Raw genomic sequence first — 21,557 nt, 5'->3', positions numbered from 1 at the left:
AATGATTAAATTTTGGTGGTGATGTGGGGGGGGGGGGGTAGCAGATCTGCCTTGGTGGAGGTCTGCGCTCTCCGAGTGCTTTTCTAGTTGGATTATTGAATTAGTTTTATGGTTATTAATCCAAAGAGTTACAACTACAAAAACTGTTTTCTTTCTGGGTTAACGTGTAGATTATATTCTGGATGATTGATTTAATGTCTAAGAAGGAAAATAGTGAAGGAGTGAGTCGACTGTACAAAGTCTAGAAAAGTTCCACTGAGCCTCTGGAGACAGAAAACTGGACCAAACTGCATATTTAGAAGCAGCGTTTGACATTTTTGCTGAAGAATTGGCACAGTTAATGACTGGATGTTGTAAATGTGCAACTCAAGGTGATTTTTCCGAACTGCAATCCAAAATATTAAAACATAGACATCGCTATTAGGGCTGTGTATTGGCAAGAGTCTGGCCATACAATACAAATTGCAATACTAGGATCATGAAACGATACATCACGATATATCATGATACCGTTAAAAAGTCAATTTTTTGTTTGTTTCTTTTTTAAAAATGATTCTTTCCTTGAAGAATTGAATTAGACCCTAAATCTGCACAAATACTAATCACATTTTTATTTGATCACAACAGGATCTAACGCTATATCACAAAATGTTCCAGTGTTCAAACTGAAATTGTGTTTTACAGACATTACAGTTTCAGATCCTGTTTAAATGTTCAGATTCTATTAGTTCAGAACAAACATCATAATATTATTTTTGTCCCAACAAAGGCATTACCATCTGCCTCTCAGACAGTCAAAAGTGCTTTTAGGATGATTCAGATGACCATTATTTAATAAAACTGTTAAATAATAATAAATAAAATACAAACAAAAAACAAAAACAAAAACAAACTTCCACAATATCTGCATTTGAATAAATACCAAAAAATATGATACAGTATTTTTAAATATCGATACAGTATCGTGAAATGAAATATTGCAATATAGTGCAAAACTGATATTTTCTAACACCCCTAATTGTTTTTATCTCATATATTTGGAAAAATGTCCGACCCACAGTTTTGAGGCTGGAACTATCAGATATTAGGTCTTTTTTTTTTTTTTTAGCTCATAAAAGAATAAAACCGTTACGCTGACTTATTTCTGAATACTAGTTTGAGTCTTTGTTTATCTAGGGATGGTCGGTGGTGAAGCGTGCAGAACTCCCAGCGTTCACTCTGATGCTCATTCATCCAGTTACAGTAACTTTGCACCAGAGCTGGCAGAAGGCCACACATAGTTTCCTCCTGTAGACGTACAAATACTCGCATAAAAGTAGGAGTACTGATCCCATCTCATTATTTATTCATTTTTTACTGGCATCAAAGTGAAAAAGATTCAAGAAGTATAAACACCTAAAGTTTTAGGTTTTTGTCTTGCATTTTATTTTACTTAACCTGTTGTATCATTACAAAAGAGGGGGGTTGATCGTAAGAGGGGGTTGGTGGAGTGAAGGAGAATGAATGAAATACGTAGGGGGGGGGGGCATTGTGCATTCTGGTACTCTGGAGGTGTGGCTTCAGGGTTTGGACTTTTGAATTGTGCATTTTCAAAATATAACTCACTCGAACCCTTTTTCCAGGATTTCCCGCCCTACCTTTAAAGGTGCAGTCTGTAGTACTTCTGTTCTCAGTCGTTCTAAAACGGTCCTGACTGTCACAGACCTGAAGGAATCCTGTTCATTTCAATCCTGATCTCAGTGACAGTACTGGTCCTGACAGAATATTTGCATTTAAGGCTCAGTGTCAGCCCCCAAATGATGTTTATGATGTCATTGTGTGTTTTGGTCTGAGGCTCCGCCCATCACCTGTCTGCCAATCACAGAGTCAGTACCTTAGTTCATCCAGGTTGGCAGTTCCACTGAGCTGCAGCTGAACATTTAGGAGCACAAATGTGTGACCTGAAGAAACCCAGAAGGACTAAAGGGATTATTCCAAATACGACAAAGAAACAAAGTGAGAAACAAAACAAGGAGATGATTTAGAAACATGGAGACGGATGAAAGAGGAGAAGGATTAGGAGACCGACGCCGGCTCTGCCTCAGTCTGACCACCGTAAGAACCACTGAGAACCAGGGACGCAGTCTGAACCTGCTCCCAGACCGGTGGTGTCTTCTCCTGGCCCTGGTGAACAGACCAGGTCCAGGACTGGTGAACAGACCAGGTCCAGGTGTAGGACTGGTCTGTGTCCATGGTAGCTCCTTGTAGTTCAGTGTTTTCTGTGGAAGTGACCTCTGCATGTAGTGGTGTGGAATCTGGAAGGGGCGGGGGTTGTGTGTCCATGGTTTGGCCGGGGCGGGGGTGGGTGGGTTTCTTATACTGCTATTTGTGTGTGTGTGTGTGTGGGGGGGGGGGGTGTACGGTAGCAATCTGTGCCGTTTGTACTCCACAGAAGTCAAAGGTAAACTTGCGGCTCATTTCCCTTTTCTCTTCCTCCTGAATCTTCTCAAACGTTCATCAGTGTTCAGGACGTTCGTCTGTTCTGTTCTAGATCAGACTGATGTAGAATCAGTCTGGTGAGGAGTGTTTTGTATGACATTTCTGGTGTGGTGGACAGGATTAGTGGAAACACTAGTAGTAGACGCTCATGCTGGATCTGTCAACCCCTAGTCTGGGGGGGGGGGGGGGGGGGGGCAGAGGATACCAGGCTCTACAGTATTTAAATGTGATTGCAGAACCAGGTTTGGACACAATCCTACATACGGCACCTTTAAAATATTGTCCACACATTAATTTTTTCACATAAATTCTCGTATAAACCTGTTTGTATGTGTTCAAAATATAATCATATATGTTGAAAACCAGCATTTTTTTGTCATTTGTTTTCCAATTAATCTTATCAAAGTATGTAAGATTTAGCAAATTTTCACCTGATGTAGATAACTGACTCACATGTAAAAGCTCTGTACAGTTTACCTCGGAACATACATGTTAACGCACATATGTACTTTTTTTTTTAATCTATAAATTACGTTAAATTGATGAACGACCCCTAGAAATCCTAAAAAACCTTAAACTGACTAAATTTTCAGCTCTGACAAAGATAATTTACAAATAGTTGCAGAAGAATGTGAGGGATATTTCTCCTTAAATGCATTAAAACTAAAGTAATAAACCTGGTCTGTAAATGTAATGTGAATGGTACAGATACATGTGAGTGAAACTAAACTAAAAGCGGTGTTGCGTTCAATGACTCACATGTAAATCATACACATTATCTATAAACTATGTCAAATTGATGAATGACTCCTAGAAATTCTAAAAAAAAAAAACTCTCTTATGATGAATATTTTACGCTCAAAACGTCCACCTGAAGCAGTTAAACCTTATATTGAGCAAATTTTCATCTCTGACACAAATAATTTACAAATAATTGCAGAGGAATGTGAGGGTTTATTTCTCCTTAAATGCATTAAAACTAAAGTAATGAGCCTGCTCTGTAAATGTAAAGTAAATAGCTGCAAGTATTTGAACAGGAATCACTCACTAAACCTAAAACCACAGATTTTCCAAATCATCTGCGTTAAAACAACAGTTTCTTGTGTTTTGCGTGTGGCCTCAGACCACAGCCGATCCCTGCCGTCCCTGGTCGCTTCGTCAGTTTACAGAGTTCACATGTCAGGAAGCGGAGGTTCAAAGCTCCAGAGAAACCAGTGGATGAAGTCGTCAGCGCTGCGCTCAGAACTGGTTTGCCACTCCTTCCCATTGTTCCCACACACCTACTGTTGCCTAATCGTCAAATAAACAGCCCATACATTCAGAGTCGGGCCTCCGGGATGATTCAGAACGAGTCTGGCAGGTCTGGTGGCAGCCGTCCTCCTCCATTCAGAGTTCAGTTACAGCGCAGTGACGACCAACCTGCCTCAGGCTGACCGCCTTTCATTACTATGTCAAAGCTCCAGTCCACCTTAAAACTAAAGGTGGAAGAGATGAATGTGCTCCCTCGACTTTTATACCCTTTATCAAATGCTCCTTTTATATCTATCAAAGAAGATCAGCCTAGACTTAGAGAAGGCATTTTCCAAATTTATTTGGCAAGGCACAAAACCTAGGCAGAGGCTTCGGACACTGCAGTTCCCTACAGACATGGGGGGGGGGGGGGGGGTCTGTCTATGACCAGTATGTTCTAAGACTGGGCCTGGCATGCACACCACCTGTGGCTTTGGTTCTGTTCATATATTAGCACAGAGTCCTGGACTGACCCTGGGCCTGCCACCCTCAGTCCCCATGGAGCTGAATCACATGTGAGGCAAAAAAGATAAATCCAGAAGTAAAACACAATCTAATCATTTACAACAGGATGGGAATGGATAAGAATTTAACCATTCCGATTACATTATCCATTTTGCTTATCGATCCGATTCCTTATCGATTCTCTTATTGATTCTCATTGGGTGAAGGAATAAAACAGTCCAAACAGGTGTGTTTGCATTAAAGGTGGGGTCTGACGTCATAGAAAAATGGTTCGAGCAGCTACATTTTGAAAATACTCAGTTCAAAAGTCCAAACCCCTTTCTTCAGACGTCCCTCCGAAGCCACGCCTCCAGAGTAGTGGCACGCGTAATGCTTGTTCCCGAGGGTTCACGAGCGCTGCACCGCAACGATTCACCGGCTGCTGCTCCGGACCCGGGCTGGGCTCCACTCCGTATGCGGTCCGGACCGGGTCCAGCCACAGCTCCGTCTCCTACACGGGCTGAACCTCCGACACAGACTACGGCCCCGGCTGAGGCTCCGGCTGGTGTATCCATGCAGACCTCATCCAGTCTCCTCTAACCCCCCCGCTCTTCCAGAACAGCCCCAGTTCAGACCTGTGGGACTAATGTTACATTTCCTACTGGTTTATGTTGGTGACTAAGCAGTTTGCCGGTGAACTTTCCATCCTAATAGAACTAGTATAACTCTGGTTCTGCCGTTGCTTACTGTACAAGGGGGAACGCGCGATTCATGCTTGAAGAGGGGTACGTGCAGAGGAGGGAAGGGGGAGGGGTGAATGGCAATCGAGTTTGATAGACATATCACCGTTCAATCATTTCCAGTGGGTGCTCAAAATGATTGGATGGTGTTTTTTTCAGTCCTGTCCGTTCCACATGTGACTGATTTTCTTAATTTTTGTGTTAGAGCATTTAATTAATTAGTTGTAATCGGGGTGTGAAGGGGATTTTAAGGAATATAATAAAAAATGCTCCAGAAAAACATCTCAGACCCCACCTTTAATCACATGTGAGGCAAAAAAAAGATAAATCAAGAAGTAAAATGCAATCTTATCATTTACAACAGTATCAGTAGTGATGGGAATCAATAAGAATTTAACTATTCCGATTCCATTATCGATTTTGCTTATCGATCCGATTCTCTTATCGATTCTCATTGGGTGAAGGAATAAAACAGTACAAACAGGTGTGTTTGCATTAACTGTCTTATATTTCCATCTGCACAGAAAATACAACATATACAGTATGAACAAATATTAAAAACAGATGATGCTGGGGGGGAGTTACAGTGAAAGTGAAACTCCAGACTCTTTACTAATTCCTCTATTGCTGCATTTCCACTACGTGGAACCGGTTGAGCTCGGCTTGTGTCCCATTGTTGTGCTCCTCATTTCCTTTCCCTACCTTCAGAAACTTGTATTTGAGGGGGTACGACGTTTGTTGGTCGCACCGGAACCAGAACTGGGCCCAGATGACGGCCTGGTGTTCACTCTGCCACTAGATTCACAAGCACCGCTGAGTAGAGAATCAAATACATGACATTCCTGTAAATGAATCACATGCTGTGGACAAATGTTTGAACATATTAGAGCGATTCCACCCTTTAGAAGAAATGGAAGCTTTACCAGTGTTCTATTGGACCTATTTTACTCTTTTATTTCTACATTCACATGGGTATTTTACTCTTTTATTTCTATATTTTTTCTCTGTTGTTTGTATACGGCATAAGTGGTATTGTGGTACTGGTCAAACATGGAGTTTTCTGAAATTGTTAAAACTGCTTTTTTAAATAATGGTTATTTCAAGCATCCTAAAAGCACTTTTTTACACTTTTTTACTTTACTCTTGATGCCATTCATGGTACTGACCAGTTGTCTGTGGGTTTGTCACTCCAGAACCAGTGAAAGATGTGAAGATCCAATCGGACTTAGTCGAAGCCATCGAACACGACAGCACCGTGGTTCTGAAGTGCACGTCCCAGGGCAACTTCCTCAAGTTCAGCTGGAGCAAAGGGACCACACCCATAACGGGTGACGGCGAACGCATCACACTGACAGAGGTAGGGTTAATTAACATAACGAATTAACTCCATTGTCAGATTATTAGTCTGGAGGGTCATTAAATTTAGAATGGGATCCCACAGGGGAGTGTCTTAGGCCCCATTATCTATGACCCAGGTGTCAAACATGTGTCCTGGGGGCCAAATCTGGTCCACCAAGGGTTCCATTCTGGCCCCGGAGGATGAAAGTGCAAAAATGAACCTACACAGTCCAGGTTGTCCAAATCATTGTGGTTCAGGTTCCACATACAGACCAATGTGACCAATGTGTAAAAATAACAACACAATAACCCATAAATAATGACAACGACAAATTTTCTTTGTGAAAAATTATGTGGAAAAATTAAAAATTTAAATTTACATTTACAAAACTATTCTTTCACAATAAAATGCCAATAAATACATAAATAAAAACAAAGATGAACAACCTGATATGTGCAGTTTGAACAATATTCTGCCTGTTATTAAATGTTTGGTGCATTTATGGATCCACTGGGATCTGGAGTTGTGTTCATAATAAGAGATGGAATATTGTCGAAATTGTTCAAATTTTAGTTCCAAACTCCAAAATTTTAACAATATTCTGCCTGTTACCAAATGTTTATGGAACACTGTGTGTAAATGTACATGTATAAAAAAATAAGTTGAGGCATAATGTTGTTAAAATTGCACAAATTTTTCAAATGAAATTTCAGTTTTTTCAGGTTATTCACATCTTTTTTGTAAAATGTAAATATTTTCAGAATTTAATTGGGGGGTTTTTTGTACTAAAACAAAAAGAAAAACTTGGATTTGTCATTATTTATAGGTTATTAAGTCATTTTTTTACTGGTCTGGCCCGCTTGAGATCAAATTGGACCAAATATGGCCCCTGAACCAAAATGAGTTTGACAGCCCTGGTCTATAAAAATAGACAGTTGGGGCTTTTTTTTTTTTTTTTTTTTTAACACCAAATGAGTTGAGTTTGTGACCAGACCGAAACCACGAAAAATTGGGCTGGAGACCAAAACTGGTCTTGAGAACTACATCACTACTTATTAGCTCCTCCCACATTAGGACAGCTAACGCTAACACCGCAGGCGTTGTCAGGGTCAACAAGACAAGACCAGATGTTTTGAAAATGACAGGACACGTACGTCTTACCTCATAACGAACGTACGTACTCCGAAATAAATCAAATAAGTGACTGAAACATGTAAACCAGGGTTTTTTGATTATCGCATTTCTGAAGTGTATGTAAACATCAAGGTTCTAATAGTTTTGGATTTTTCATTCTAGTTTAGTTTTATTTAGTTTGGACTTTTTTCTCTAATTCAGTTAGTTTTAATTAGTTTTTAGACCAGGTTTGCTAGTTTTTATTAGTTTTCATTTTTTTCTAAATGCTTAGTTTTAGTTTAGTTTTAGTATTAATTTTAGTTTTGTCAAATCTTTTATCTTCTTTGCCGTTATATTCCCATAAATCCCAGACAGGACTCTGCTGCTTTCTCCCAACTTTAGTCTCCATGTTTCCAGGTAGAGTGGGGACGAGAAACCGACTCTAAACGACAAGTGACGAGAAGTGACGGACCGTGAAGTGTTGTATGGTGCCGCTAGCTAAAATAGCTAGAGTGAAATAAATCGATTTCATAACAATCCGACGTTGACAAAGACGAAAACAAAGGGAATTTTGTCAATAATTTTTATCCGTTTTAGTTAGTTTTGTAAACACACAATACAATTTCAGTTAGTTATCATTTTTTTTCTTTTAATTATAGTTTTTATTTATTTCAGTTAACAAAAATGTTTTTAAAATTCTAGTTTTTGTCATTTCATTAGTTTTCATTAACGATAATAACCTTGGTAAATAGGGGTGTTAGAAAGTATTGGTTCAGCAATATATCGCGATATTTCATTTCACAATACTGTATCGATATTAAAAATTACTGCATTGATATTTTTAGGTATTTATTCAAATGCAGATATTGTGGAGGTTCATTTTTGTTCTTTTGTTTTTCTTTTTTGTTTATATCTAATTCATTATTATTTAACACTGTTTTATTAAATAATGGTTATTTGAAGCATTCTAAAAGCACTTTTTGTTGTCTGAGAGGCTGATGGTAGTTTCTTTGTTGGGATTGATCTAAAATAATGTTCTGATGTTAGTTCTGAACTAATAGAATATGAACATTTGAACAGGATCTTAAACTGTAATGTCTGTAAAACATAATATAACATAAAATAAGTTTTAACACAGGAACATTTTGTGATATAACATTAGATCCCGTTGTGATCAAATAAAAAAGTGTTTAGTATTTGTGCAGATTACTGGTGTAATTCAATTCTTCCAGGAAATAATCATTTTTAAAAAAGAAACAAACAAAAAATTGCCTTTTTAACAGTATCATGATATATCATGATATACCGTATCGTGATCCTAGTATTGTGATTTGTATCGTATTGCCAGATTCTTGCCAATATACACCCCTACTCATAACGTACGTACAAACGCCAAAATTGACTGAAACATGTAAACCAGGGTTTTTCGATTATTGCATTTCTGAAGTGTATGTAAACACGTCGCATCTGATTACGGCTATTATTGGATTACTCCCAGTTGTTGGATTTTTACTGTCATGTAAAAGGGCTCAGTGTTTTACATTTAACCTCTATTTCCAGCAGTGATTCCTGAGCTTTTTCTTTTCTGTCGACACAGTTTACAACAGGCTGTAGTTCTAAAATCACAGCTCTGTTTCCTCCACGTCAGTGAAAACCTGTACAAGCTAATAGACAACGTCACTGCGCTAATGCAGAGTTAAAAGGCTCACTCATCGCTGTAGTTTCCTCTCATTGCTGACGTTTTGAATATTTTATAAACTAGTCGAAATAAATGCACTTAAGCAGAGGTAACGGCCATAGTTTTATTTCGTCCCACCCCTAAAACAATATCCACCTTCTGAATATTTTATAGATGAGACAAAATAGGTGCACTCACGCAGAAGCAGCAGGTTCCCTCCTGGTTTTTATTTCCTCCGATCAGTAAAACATCGACACGTGAATGTGAATGTTTTATATATGAGACGCAATGAATGCACTTAGATGAAGTAAACAGCTCCTGTCTGTTTCCATTTCCTGAGACAAGTCAAAAGTTTTTGGAATTAACCACATTAACCTTCCGGTGTCCGGGTGAGCGTATTAGGCACGAGGGGTGTAAGAAAATATCGGTTCTGCACTATATCATGATATTTCATTTCACAATACTGTATCAATATTAAACAGTACTGGTTCCATATTTTTAGGTATTTATTCGAATCAGTGGCGGCTGCTTATCTTTCAGACAGGGGAAGCTCATTGTCAGCTTACAAAAAAAAAAGAAAAACAAAAGTCAAGTTATTTAAACATAAATTCGTCCCTCCGTTCCTTTTTAATAAAATGCTCAGTGACCTTATCGTACCAAATAAACAAGAAAACGCTGAAATTATGTTAAATCGAAACAAGGAAGTACAATGAGTGTGTTTTATTTACAGTGCAAGAAATGAGCAAGTCATTTCGTAGTGGTTTCTCTGATTTCACAGCAGAATGTGTGACGGTATTAAACTGAACTGTGTCAGTGAAGGAGCAGATCTGAAAACAGCTGTCAATCAAACGGGATTCAGCCTCTCGATCTATCCTCCAATCAGCACGTGGAAGCCTGGCGTCCGGCCTGGCCAAGCTCCGCCCACAGCTCCATTCACCCCCAGAGACGCCGAGTGTCCGGGGGCGGGACAACATGGTGTCATTTATCCAATTCCCGTCCAGTTTAGAGTCAGTTTAAACCAGTTCCACTCAGTCCCATTGAAGTGCATGGACGCTGAGCGTCTACGACAAATGCACTGAGCAGAGATGGAGGAGAAAACACAGACACGGGAATGGAGGAGAAGTGAACAACATCCAGTCTGATGATTTGGGATAAAACTGATTCTGAACCAACTGGTCTGTGAGATGAACGTGTTCTAACACATTGGAGTCAATGAAATGAAAACAACTGAACAGATTTGAGCATTTAATTTTCATAATTTTAGGGGAAGCTGAGCTTCCACTGCAGTCTGAAAAAACACCTCTGATTCAAATGCAGATATTGTGGAGGTTCATTTTTATTTTTCTCTTTTGTTTCTATTTTATTTATTATTTAACACTCTTTTATTAAATAATGTTCGTTCCTTTGTTGGGATTACACAAAAATACTGTTCTGATGTTAGTTGTGGACTAATAGAGTCTGAACATTTGAACAGGATCTGAAACTGTAATGTCAGTAAAACAGAATTTCAGTTTGAACACAGGAACTTTTTGTGGTATAGCATTAGATCCTGTTGTGATCAAAGTCTGGGAAATGAATGAAACGTCTGTTGAAGTGAAGGATGTGGTTTTTATTTTCTGTTTTTTGTTGCTTTTTTTTTGTTTGTTTTTGCTTAATGACAGAATGAAGACTCCAGCTCTCTGACCATCAAGAACGTTCTGAGGACTGACCTGGCGGGGCCCATCCTCTGCTCTGTGGAGAACAAGCTGACATCTGGGGTCAGCCAACCCTTCAACATGACCGTCTACTGTGAGTTCTGACCTTTAACCCTTTCCTGTCCACGCCCACACACTCTATGCTGCCTTCACATGCTAAGGGACTTATGGTAATGGTGTTTTTCAACCTTGGGGTCGGGACCCCACGTGGGGTCACCTGGAATTCAAATGGGGTCGCTTAAAATTTCTAGTAATTGATTTAAAAAAAAAAAAAAAAAGACTTACTAATAAAAAATATAGGATGAGTTGACAGAGACAATCCCAGACCATAACAGACAAACTGTGGTTGTGAAACTGCAGCACTGTGGTTCTGTTTCTGTGTCACATGTTCACTGTGGTCAGTTTCAGATGCTGCAGCTCTTTCATAATTCATAGTTTCAGTTCTTGTTTGTTCAGTATAAATTGTCAGCTTTGTAAATCACAGCTGGACTGACTGTACATATCTTGACCAAGGAAAATAAAATTCTCCCTTTGTGCAGCAATCTACACCTGGATTTACTACCTCCGTCCATAATAATTTACATTATATAGACTAAATGTCCTCTAAAATTCATGTTTATTTGCAACACAGTATAACAAACTATTACATGATAAAAAACAAATTAATTTTAGCAAAAAAAAAAAAAAAATCTCCATTTTGAATGTCTGGGATCCCCAGAAATTTGATATTAAAATGGGGTCATGAGCCAAAAATGGTTGGGACCGCTGGGTTAACCCATTGGCCCCTCCCATGACCTTTTGATTGGATTTAAATCCCACCACTACTTTGTGCAAACCAGTTTTAACTTGGATTGCACAATTGTCCCCTGCTCACTCATGCATGAAAACCTGGGTCTGTAAATTTGGACAAATATCCACCAATCCCCTACCTACCGACGTCCACAAAAGAAAATTCCAAAAATTATCAAATGCGGAACTGGGGCTAATTTTTCAAAATGTATCATTTTTTTTTGATACACCCTGTAGTTTATATTTAGATAAGAAAGAAAATGGTTTGTACTTAAAACTTTAGTCAAACAGACTGATACTTAAAGGTGTGGGAGACTTTTGAGACCTATTTTTCATCCCATCTGTCAAACTCAGTCATATCCTCAGTATCATGAATCTGTAAGTGTTTCTGTCATTACTCACCTGACTCTCTTCCATTACGGTGAACAGTTTCAATGTACCATCCACCATAAACAAACCTGTGTGTTTACGTTCAGAGCCGGGAGGGAACTCGGACATCTTCGGAATTTTTTGTCGCAATGTGCATTGTGGGAAACGGAGGTTTGCACAGCCGCCTGCCCGAGTTCTCTCCCCTTTTTAAGAAGGGGGACCGGAGGATGTGCTCCAACTACAGGGGGATCCCACTCCTCAGCCTCCCGGGGAAAGTCTGTTCCAGGGTACTGGAGAGGAGGATCCGACCAATAGTCGAACCTCGGATCCAGGAGGAACAATGCGGTTTTCGTCCCAGTCGTGGAACACTGGACCAGCTCTATACTCTCCATCGGGTGCTCGAGGGTTCATGGGATTTCGCCCAACCAGTCCACATGTGTTTTGTGGATCTGGAGAAGGCGTTCGACCGTGTCCCTCGTGGTATCCTGTGGGGGATGCTTCAAGAGTATGGGGTCCAAGGCCCTTTGCTAAGGGCAGTCCGGTCCTTGTATGACCGAAGCAGGAGCCTGGTTCTCATTGCCGGCAGTAAGTCAGACCTGTTCCAGGTGCATGTTGGACTCCGGCAGGGCTGCCCTTTGTCACCCGTTCTGTTCATAATTTTTATGGACAGAATTTCTAGGCGCAGCCAGGGGCAGAAGGGGGTCCGGTTTGGGGACCACAGGATTTCATCTCTGCTTTTTGCAGATGATGTTGTCCTGTTGGCCTCATCGAACCTGGACCTTCAGCGTGCACTGGGGCGGTTTGCAGCCGAATGTGAAGCGAGTGGGATGAGGATCAGCACCTCCAAATCTGAGGCCATGGTTCTCGACCGGAAAAAGGTGGTCTGCCCTCTCCGGGTCGGTGGAGAGTCTTTGTCCCAAGTGGGGGAGTTTAAGTATCTTGGGGTCTTGTTCATGAGTGAGGGAAGGATGGAGCGTCAGATTGACAGACAGATCGGTGCAGCGTCTGCAGTGATGCAGTCGCTGTACCGGTCGGTTGTGGTAAAGAAGGAGCTGAGCCGAGAGGCGAAGCTCTGGATTTACCGGTCAATCTACGTTCCTACCCTCACCTATGGTCATGAGCTTTGGGTCAGGACCGAAAGGACAAGATCCCGGATACAAGCGGTCGAAATGAGTTTCCTCTGTCGGGTGGCTGGGCGCACCCTTAGGGATAGGGGGAGGAGCTCAGTCACCAGGGAGGAGCTCGGAGTAGAGCCGCTGCTCCTCCACATCCAGAGGGGCCAGCTGAGGTGGGCCAGGCATCTGTTTCAGATCCTCCTGGACTCCTCCCTGGGGAGGTGTTCCGGGCAAGACCTGCCAGGAGGAAGCCTCAGGGAAGACCCAGGACACGTTGGAGAGACTATGTCTCTGAGCTGGCCTGGGAACACCTCAGGGTCCCCCCAGAAGAGCTGGAGGAGGTGTCTGAGGAGAGGGAAGTCTGGGCGTCCCTGCTTAGACTGTTACCCCCGCGACCCGGCCCCGGATAAGCGGCAGAAAATGGATGGATGTAAAATCAGTCTATTTTTGTCATTTCATTGATATTTTCCTGTATCTTGAAAATACAGGAAAAATCTGTAAAATAAACGGTAAAAATTCTGTTAAATTACAGATTTTATTTTTTACAGTGTATCAATCTGTTTGACTGAAGTTTTAAGTACAAACCATTTTCTTTCTTATCTAAATATAGACTACAGAGCGCACCTTTAAGGTTCTGCTGGCACTCAGGTGCAGTCAGGTGCCGTTATAAAGTGCTCCGTTCGTCTTAGTGCTTCATTGTTTAACTCCACGCCCGTCAGGTGTGACTCAACCCATGTCAGGTTTCGCTCTTTTAATCCAGATAATTTCACTCTGATTCACACAGACATGTTTCACTTCTGTGTTTCTGGTTCCTGAAACTGTCGACTGTTGAGTGTTGATGATGATCAGCAAAACAAGAATTAACAAGAACATGTACGACAAATAAACATCCCAGTCTAAATGGGAGCAGGAGCAGGAGGTATAACCTTCTATGATCCACCTGTTCGTGTCTAATCCTACAGTTTTATACTCAGTCTGCAGGTGCTTCCTCACAGGCCTGTTCCTTTTTACCTCCTCCAGGACGTATTGTGATCACTTTGCTTTGTGTGTTTGTGTGTTTGTTTGTTAGCAACTTTACGGGAAAACTCTTCCACCCATCTTTCCCAAATCTTCCCCACAGATAGGCCTAGGCCCTGGGACCAACCCATTACATTTTGGTCCCAGTAGGCCAAAGTTCAAGGTCACAGCAAGGTCACAAAATCTACAATTTTCCGATCTGTCATCATTGAGCGATTTTTGAAAATTCATAAAAAATTCAAAATGACTCTGATTAGCCTCCAGTTGGATCCACCTGTAGCTTAGAACAATATCTTGTATCTGGAACTAAATTGTCCACATCCACTGTGGAATGTGGACTCTGTGGACATTTACATTTAACATTGAAAATCCCATTTACCACACATTTAAAATTAGAACTCAACAAATATTGATTGGAATTTAATCTAATTTGACAGACACATGACTGGTACCAAGCTTCAACTTTTTCTGCTGTATGGAACAACCTGGAAACTGTTGAATTTAAACAGAAATAGTTGATCCACACATGCACAGTGTTCGGGGTGCTTGGCGGAGGTTTGCGTTCTCTGAACACTTGTTATGATATGTTGACTTTTATATTATTTTTTCCCCCATGCCCAAACCGTCAGCAGGAAAAGGAACATTTACCAAAGTCTCTGTGCAGCAGAAAATCAATTCAGTACAAAAAGTGACGAATATGGGATAGAAAAAATGGTAATAGGAAAGAGAGAATAAATAAATAAAAATAGTAATAGAAACTAAAAGTATGTCTGAATAAAGAACCTCCAACAATTATTGAATGGAAAAAAAACAATAATTCAGGAAATTCATAATATGGAACAAATGACATTTTCTTTAAGATACGCCGCCAAAAAAAGGAGAAGAATAAAGAACCAGAATCAGAGACCTGAATATCTCATATTATTTATTCTTCACACTATTTATCTCACGATATTTATCTTTCATGTTATTCGCACTACTTAAATTCTATGTTTTACAGATATCTTAGTTTGCAATACTTTTTATTTTTTAGTGTACCTAACTGTGCCTTTTACTGATATTTGTTGTTTTACTGATATTTGTTGCACTGAACCGGAGAGCTTTACCTCAGTTCCGTTGTACGTGGTACAATGACAATAAAGAGATTCTGATTCTGATCTGCTCAAACTCATGTGGGGTCACCATGGAAACTGTGGACAAACCCACATGGGACCCTTATCTGCAGCCCAGTTGTAACCCTTCTGGAGCCCACATGGACATGCTGGGGTAAGGACTCATAGTTCTCCCCAGAATCTGAGTCACAATCATAGTCATAATCACCCCATAGTTTCAGTATTTTTACGTTTCCTGTTCTAAACCTCAACCCTTTGCCCTGTAGTTCTCTAAACTGAGTCTTTTATGCGTCTTTTTGAGCTGTGGATGTCTACCTCTGAAACTACCCGCCGTATTTCCACCCTCTGCCGCTGTAACGTACCCATTGTCGGTGTTTCCGGTTCAGGTTGTGTTGACACGGTGACTGAACCGCAGTGTGTACACAGCTCCTTCCTTCTCCATGACTAACCTGAAAGGCAGTGAAACTGCTCCGACCGCTGCCTAACCCTGTTATTAATTAATCAAAAGCTCGACGCCGCAGCTCACGACTGTTTGTTTTTGTGAAGAAGGCGGTAAAACTGCGCCTTCAATGTAAATCCTGCTGCTTTAGTGAAAATATGTCCCTTCTAAGATCTCAAAAACACGCTGCAAACAATTAGCTTTTTTTATTTCAAGTTTGTTTTTTTTTAATGTTTGTTTTCTTATTTTATTGTTAAATCTTTTTATTAGTCTTTTTACATTGTGTTTTTAACTTTCAAAATTTTGGATATTTTTAAAAATTGTATTATTTTTGCTCTACCAGCAGTGCTGCGCTAGCGAGGTGAGGCAGTGGGGACAATGTCATTAAATGTAGATAAAGTGTACTTTGTATCTCATTTGGTTATTTTCATATATTTCCTTATTTATTTTTCATTCACTCCCCATTTTCATCTTCTCTCTCTCTCTCTCTCTCTCTTTCTCCTTTTCATTTCTCCTCATCTCACTTAGTTTCAGCTACCTAATGATTGTATTTGGTCATATCCCTGATTTTTTTTTTTTTTTTTTTTTACCTCCTCCAAGAGGTATTGTGATTACTTTGCTTTGTGTGTTTGTTTGCGTGTTTGTTTGTTTGTTTGTTTGGTTGGTTGGTTGGTTGGTTGTCAGCAACTTTACAGGAAAACTCTTCCACCCATCTTTCCCAAATCTTCCCCACAGATAGGCCTAGGCCCTGGGACCAACCCATTACATTTTGGTCCCAGTAGGCCAAAGTTCAAGGTCACAGCAAGGTCACAACATCTACAATTTTCCTATCTGTCATCATTGAGCGATTTTCCAAAATTCATAAAAAATTCAAAACAACTCCAATTACCCTCCAATTTGATCCACCTGTAGCTTAGAACAATATCTTGTATCTGGAACTAAATTGTCCACATCCACTGTGGAATGTGGACTCTGTGGACATTTACAATGAACACTGAAAATCCCATTTACCACACATTTAAAATTAGAACTCAACTAATATTGATTGGAATTGAATAGAATTTGACAGACACATGACTGGTACCAAGCTTCAACTTTTTCTGCTGTATGGAACAACCTGGAAACTGTTGAATTTAAACAGAAATAGTCGATCCACACATGCTTTTTTTTCTTTTTCCTGAAGTCCACATCACAACAGTCACACCACATACACATCTTACACACTCCACCACACAGAACATTTACACAACCAGGACAGGACACTGATTTTTATTACTGACTGATGTGTTTCTTTTGTATATTACATGCCATATATCTTAACCCCCCCCACACACACACATGCATTATGATAATGTAATGTAAATATTGTATAATACTGTACATAAATCTCTTTGTCACTTGGTGTCACTTCAATAAAGGTTTTATTAAAAAAAAAAAACAAATGTAATTTTTGAATTGATATACTTGAGAACTGCTTTGAATAGATGAACACTGGAAGGGTTAATAATCCTAGTATTTCTATCCTTTCTGACTCTTGGCGTTCCTCAGATGGACCAGATGACGTCTCCCTCAGTCCTGCCAAACCCCCAGAGTTCATCCGAAGCGGCTCCAACTTCAGCCTGTCCTGCTCGGCGGCGTCCAGCCCCAGCGCCGTCTTCAGCTGGTACCAAGGCAGCACGTTAATAGAGCACCCGGGTCCGGTTCTGACCCTGAAAATCCTGGAGGCCCTTGGGATGGGGAAGACCCCCGCCGAGTACTCATGCAAAGCACGGAATGAGAAGACGGGACGGGATGTCTCATCCGCCGCCGTTTCCTTCAGCGTCATGGGTGAGTCGCTTGTTTGAGATGCTTTTCCGACGATTCGTGATTGGATTCTTCAGCCTGTAAAGACCCAAATGCATCTGCTGATCTGAAGTGTTTAATAACCTCTGAACCTCTAAACCACAGGTGTTAAACATGTATCCTCAGATTATGTGACGTAACTGATTCACAATATTTATAAAGATGTCCACCAAGGTTCTAATAGTTTTGGATTTTTCATTATAGCTTAGTTTAATTTTAGTTTATTCTTTTTTTTCTCTAATTCAGTTAGTTTTAATTAGTTTTTAGAGCTGGTTTGCTAGTTTTTATTAGTTGTATTTTTTTTCGAAATGCGTAGTTTTAGTATTAATTTTAGTTTTTTCATATGTTTTTACCATCATATTCCAATAAATCCCAGACAGGACTCTGCTGCTTTCTCCCAACTTTAGTCTCCATGTTTCCAGGTAGAGTGGGGACCAGAAGACGACTGGAAACCACAAATGAACACAAGTGACGGAGCAAAAAGTGCCATATGGTGGTTCAGCTAAAATTGCCAGAGCAAAATAAATCAATCCGACATTGACAAAGATGAAAACGAAGGGAATTTTATCCATAATTTTTATATGTTTTAGTTAGTTTGGTAAGCACACAATACAGTTTCAGTTAGTTATCGTTTTTTTCTTTTAATTATAGTTTTTATTTATTTCAGTTAACAAAAATGTTTTTTGATCCTAGTTTGCGTCATTTCGTTAGTTTTCGTTAACGATAATAACCTTGGTGTCCACAGAAGGGTTGTGTTTTTAGAGTCAGCATCTCATAATTACTTTCTTACTGGTTACCATGAAAAATCTTTAAGAATCAATCAATCAATCAATTACATTTTATTTATATTTATATTGCGCCAAATCATGACAAAAGTTATCTTTCATATCTTCTCATTCATCTTGCATATTGAGCCGGTCCAAACCAGACTGTAAGCCAATTTGTGAGTGGAGACAGTGGAAGGAAAAAGTACCTTTAACAGCAGAAACCTGGAGCAGAGCCAGACTGAGGAGGATGGACGTCTGACAGAACCAGTTAAAGGGTTAGAGAGGGAGGGTAACGGAGGAGAAGAAGAGACGGGGGGAGAAGAGCGGGTGTCCAGGGTGTGAGGGGTCTGCATTTATCATTTATTTTCCTGGCTTTCTGCTGGAGTCTGCCAGTGTGCATGTCTCTGGGGGTGGGGGTTGTGCAGTCCTGATCACCTGCTCTGGTCCCCCCTGTCCTCTGCAGGACAGCAGCTGAACCACACTGTGCAGCAGTAGGTCTGGAGGCTTCGATGGTAGGGCGGTAAAAGTTGGTCAGCAGGGGTCGGGGTAGGTGGGCTTGGCGGAGCTTCATGAGGAAGTACAGCCTCTGTTGTTCCTTCGTCACCTGGAGGGAGATGTTTGTGGACCAGGTGAGGTCAGCTGAGATATAGACTCCGATATAGACTCCGCTCAACACAACCTCGGAGCTCCCAAGGAGATGTTTATTCACCACAGCAAGGTTATTATCGTTAACGAAAACTAACAAAATGACAAAAACTATAATTGGAAAAAAACATTTTTGTGAACTGAAATAAATAACAACTATAATTAAAAGAAAAAAAACAGCAACTAACTGAAACTGTAATGTGTGCTTACAAAATGAATTAGCAATTTTAGCTAGCAGCACCATACGACACTTGACGGTCCATCACTTGTGGTTTCCAGTCGTCTTCTGGTCCCCACTCTACCTGGAAACATGGAGACTAAAGTTGGGAGAAAGCAGCAGAGTCCTGTCTGGGATTTATTTGAATAAGACGACAGAGAAGAAGAGAAAAGATAATGAAAAAAATAAAACTAAGCATTTGGAAAAAAAAAACTAAAACTAACTAGAAAAGCACTCAGAGAGCACAGACCTCCACCAAGGCAGATCAGACCCCCCATCCGCCCGATCACCCCCAAAATTTAATCATTTGTTCCTTGTGCCAGTATCAACATTTCCTGAAAATTTCATCCAAATCCGTCCATAACTTTTTCAGTTTTGTTGCTAACTAACTAACCAACAAACAAACAAACCCTGGCAAAAACATAACCTCCTTGGTGGAGGTAATAAAAACTATCAAACCTGCTCTAAAAACTAATTAAAACTAACTGAATTAGAGAAAAAAAAGTCCAAACTAAATAAAACTAAGCTATAATGAAAAACCCTAAACTATTCTAATCTTGCACCAGTGACGTTTCTGGCATCGGCCCTTCATCAGACGTAATGACTCATTTTTAATTGCAGAAACAGCATAAATAAGCGTAGACCTGTTATAAAGGCGGTCCTTAAAGGGTTAACTCTGACGTTACTCACAGCCTTCCTGTGACCTGATGCCGACAGTCGAATCCCAGTGTTTACTGATGTTTATCTGACTAATGCTGCTGGTTCAACACAACCTGCGCCGTCTGTAATTTACTGCCAAGGAATCAGATTTTTGGAGTGTGTTGTTTTGGTGTTTGTGTGTGAAAACCTGCCCGGTCGGAGGATGCTCTTACATTCTGCCCTGAAGAGTTTCTGTGGAACGGTTGGAATTTGCATGAGAAAAGGAAGTGGCGTGAACATTTGATTTAGTTGACTGGAGGCGCTGGGTCCTGTTGTTCTGCTGTAACCTCAGAGTTTGAGCCAGGGCCGCTGTAACTGATATTTAGATGACGAAATGAGCGACAAAAGGACGCAGAGTCTTTTGTCACTTATTAGTTTTGTTTGCAAAAAATATCACAAAAACATTTCCCGTGGACACTAAGACTCAAATGAGACCCTGAAATGTTTTAAATCAGTTTTAAAAATTTGAGAGAGAGAGAGAGAGAGATGTTGTCAGAGGTTTTTATTGTTGTTTCATTAGATGCAGGATGTACAGAGAATTAAGAGACAGTTTGTTTGTTATTACAACGCTATTTTTTTTAAAAAAGAGGTAAAAATAGAATAAGAGTAAACAGATGGTATAAAGCCATCCAGACCTGTACAATAATAGCATAATAGCCAGTAAATAACGACAACTCCAAATTCTTTTAGCGCAAAAAATAACACTCAATTATGCCAATGTTTACATTTACAAACTATCCAAACAAAAAGGATGTGAATAACCTGAAAAAAAAAAAAGAAATTTGTTAAGAAATGTGGTTAAAATTTTATCCATATTCTGCTTTGACTTATTTCTACATATACATCACAGATCTGATCTACAAAGGCACAAAACATTCAGTAACAGGCAGAATATTGTTAAAACTGCACTTAATTTACTTCAGATATTTCAGGTTGTTCACATTTTATTGTTAAAAGACAGTTTGTTAATGTAAACATTTTCATAATTTCATGTTTTTTGCACTAAATCGAAGAGAATACATTTCTGTTGTCATTATTTATAGGTTGTTATGATATTATTTTTGAGTTTGATGCCTTAACTTGCACTTTGCAAATTCATCTCGTGGGCCGGACTGGAACCTTTGGCGGGCCGGTTTTGGCCCCCGGACCGCATGTTTGACACCTGTGGTCTAAAGAATCAGCTGTGATCCGACTGTCATCGTGTGTCTTCCAGAGGCCATCACCGGGACCAAAGTGTCCGGTCCGTCGGGGCCCCTCCTGGCCGGAAACAGTTCTGCTAACCTGAGCTGTAAGGCGGAGGCGGGCAACGTGAAGAGCAGGGCGTGGCTTAAAGACGGAACCGCTCTGAGCCCCAGCACCCGCATCACCTTCGCCCCCGACAGCAGCTCCATGTTGATCAACCCCGTACAGAAGGAGGACCACGCCCTGTACACCTGTCAGCTCATGAACCCCATCGGCATCGACAAGGCCACGTTCAGACTGGACGTCATCTGTGAGTGTTCGCTGACCACACACACGGGGGGGGTGGGTTGCGGGTCTTATGGCATTTGGCATAAAAGATCTCCAGTTTACAGATTCGTAACTGCTAACCCTAAACCTAACCCTAAGTTTAACTGCTAACAGTAACTGCTAACCCTAACCCTGATTGCTAACTGTTAACAGTAACTCCTAGCCCTAATTGCTAACCGCTAACAGTAACTGCTAACCCTAACCCTAAGTGCTAACTGCTAACAGTAACTGCTAACCCTAAACCTAACCCTAAGTGCTAAC

The 21,557-nt window shown here is 40.4% G+C and overlaps 1 protein-coding gene across 1 annotated transcript in view; it reads left to right on the top strand.

Moving 5' to 3' along the window:
• LOC115427885 (carcinoembryonic antigen-related cell adhesion molecule 5-like) overlaps nt 1–21,557 on the top strand; it is a 58,992-nt gene that overhangs the window by 4,019 nt on the left and 33,416 nt on the right. Inside the window, exons 3-6 of the mRNA XM_030146611.1 lie at nt 6,146–6,309; nt 10,744–10,870; nt 17,166–17,444; nt 21,001–21,279. Coding sequence (XP_030002471.1) covers nt 6,146–6,309; nt 10,744–10,870; nt 17,166–17,444; nt 21,001–21,279 — 849 coding nt within the window. The remainder of the gene's footprint in view (nt 1–6,145; nt 6,310–10,743; nt 10,871–17,165; nt 17,445–21,000; nt 21,280–21,557) is intronic.

This window comes from Sphaeramia orbicularis, chromosome 11, assembly GCF_902148855.1.
Source record: "Sphaeramia orbicularis chromosome 11, fSphaOr1.1, whole genome shotgun sequence".
NCBI classification, from domain to species: Eukaryota; Metazoa; Chordata; class Actinopteri; order Kurtiformes; family Apogonidae; genus Sphaeramia; species Sphaeramia orbicularis.
This window is presented reverse-complemented; position numbering and strand designations above follow the sequence as displayed.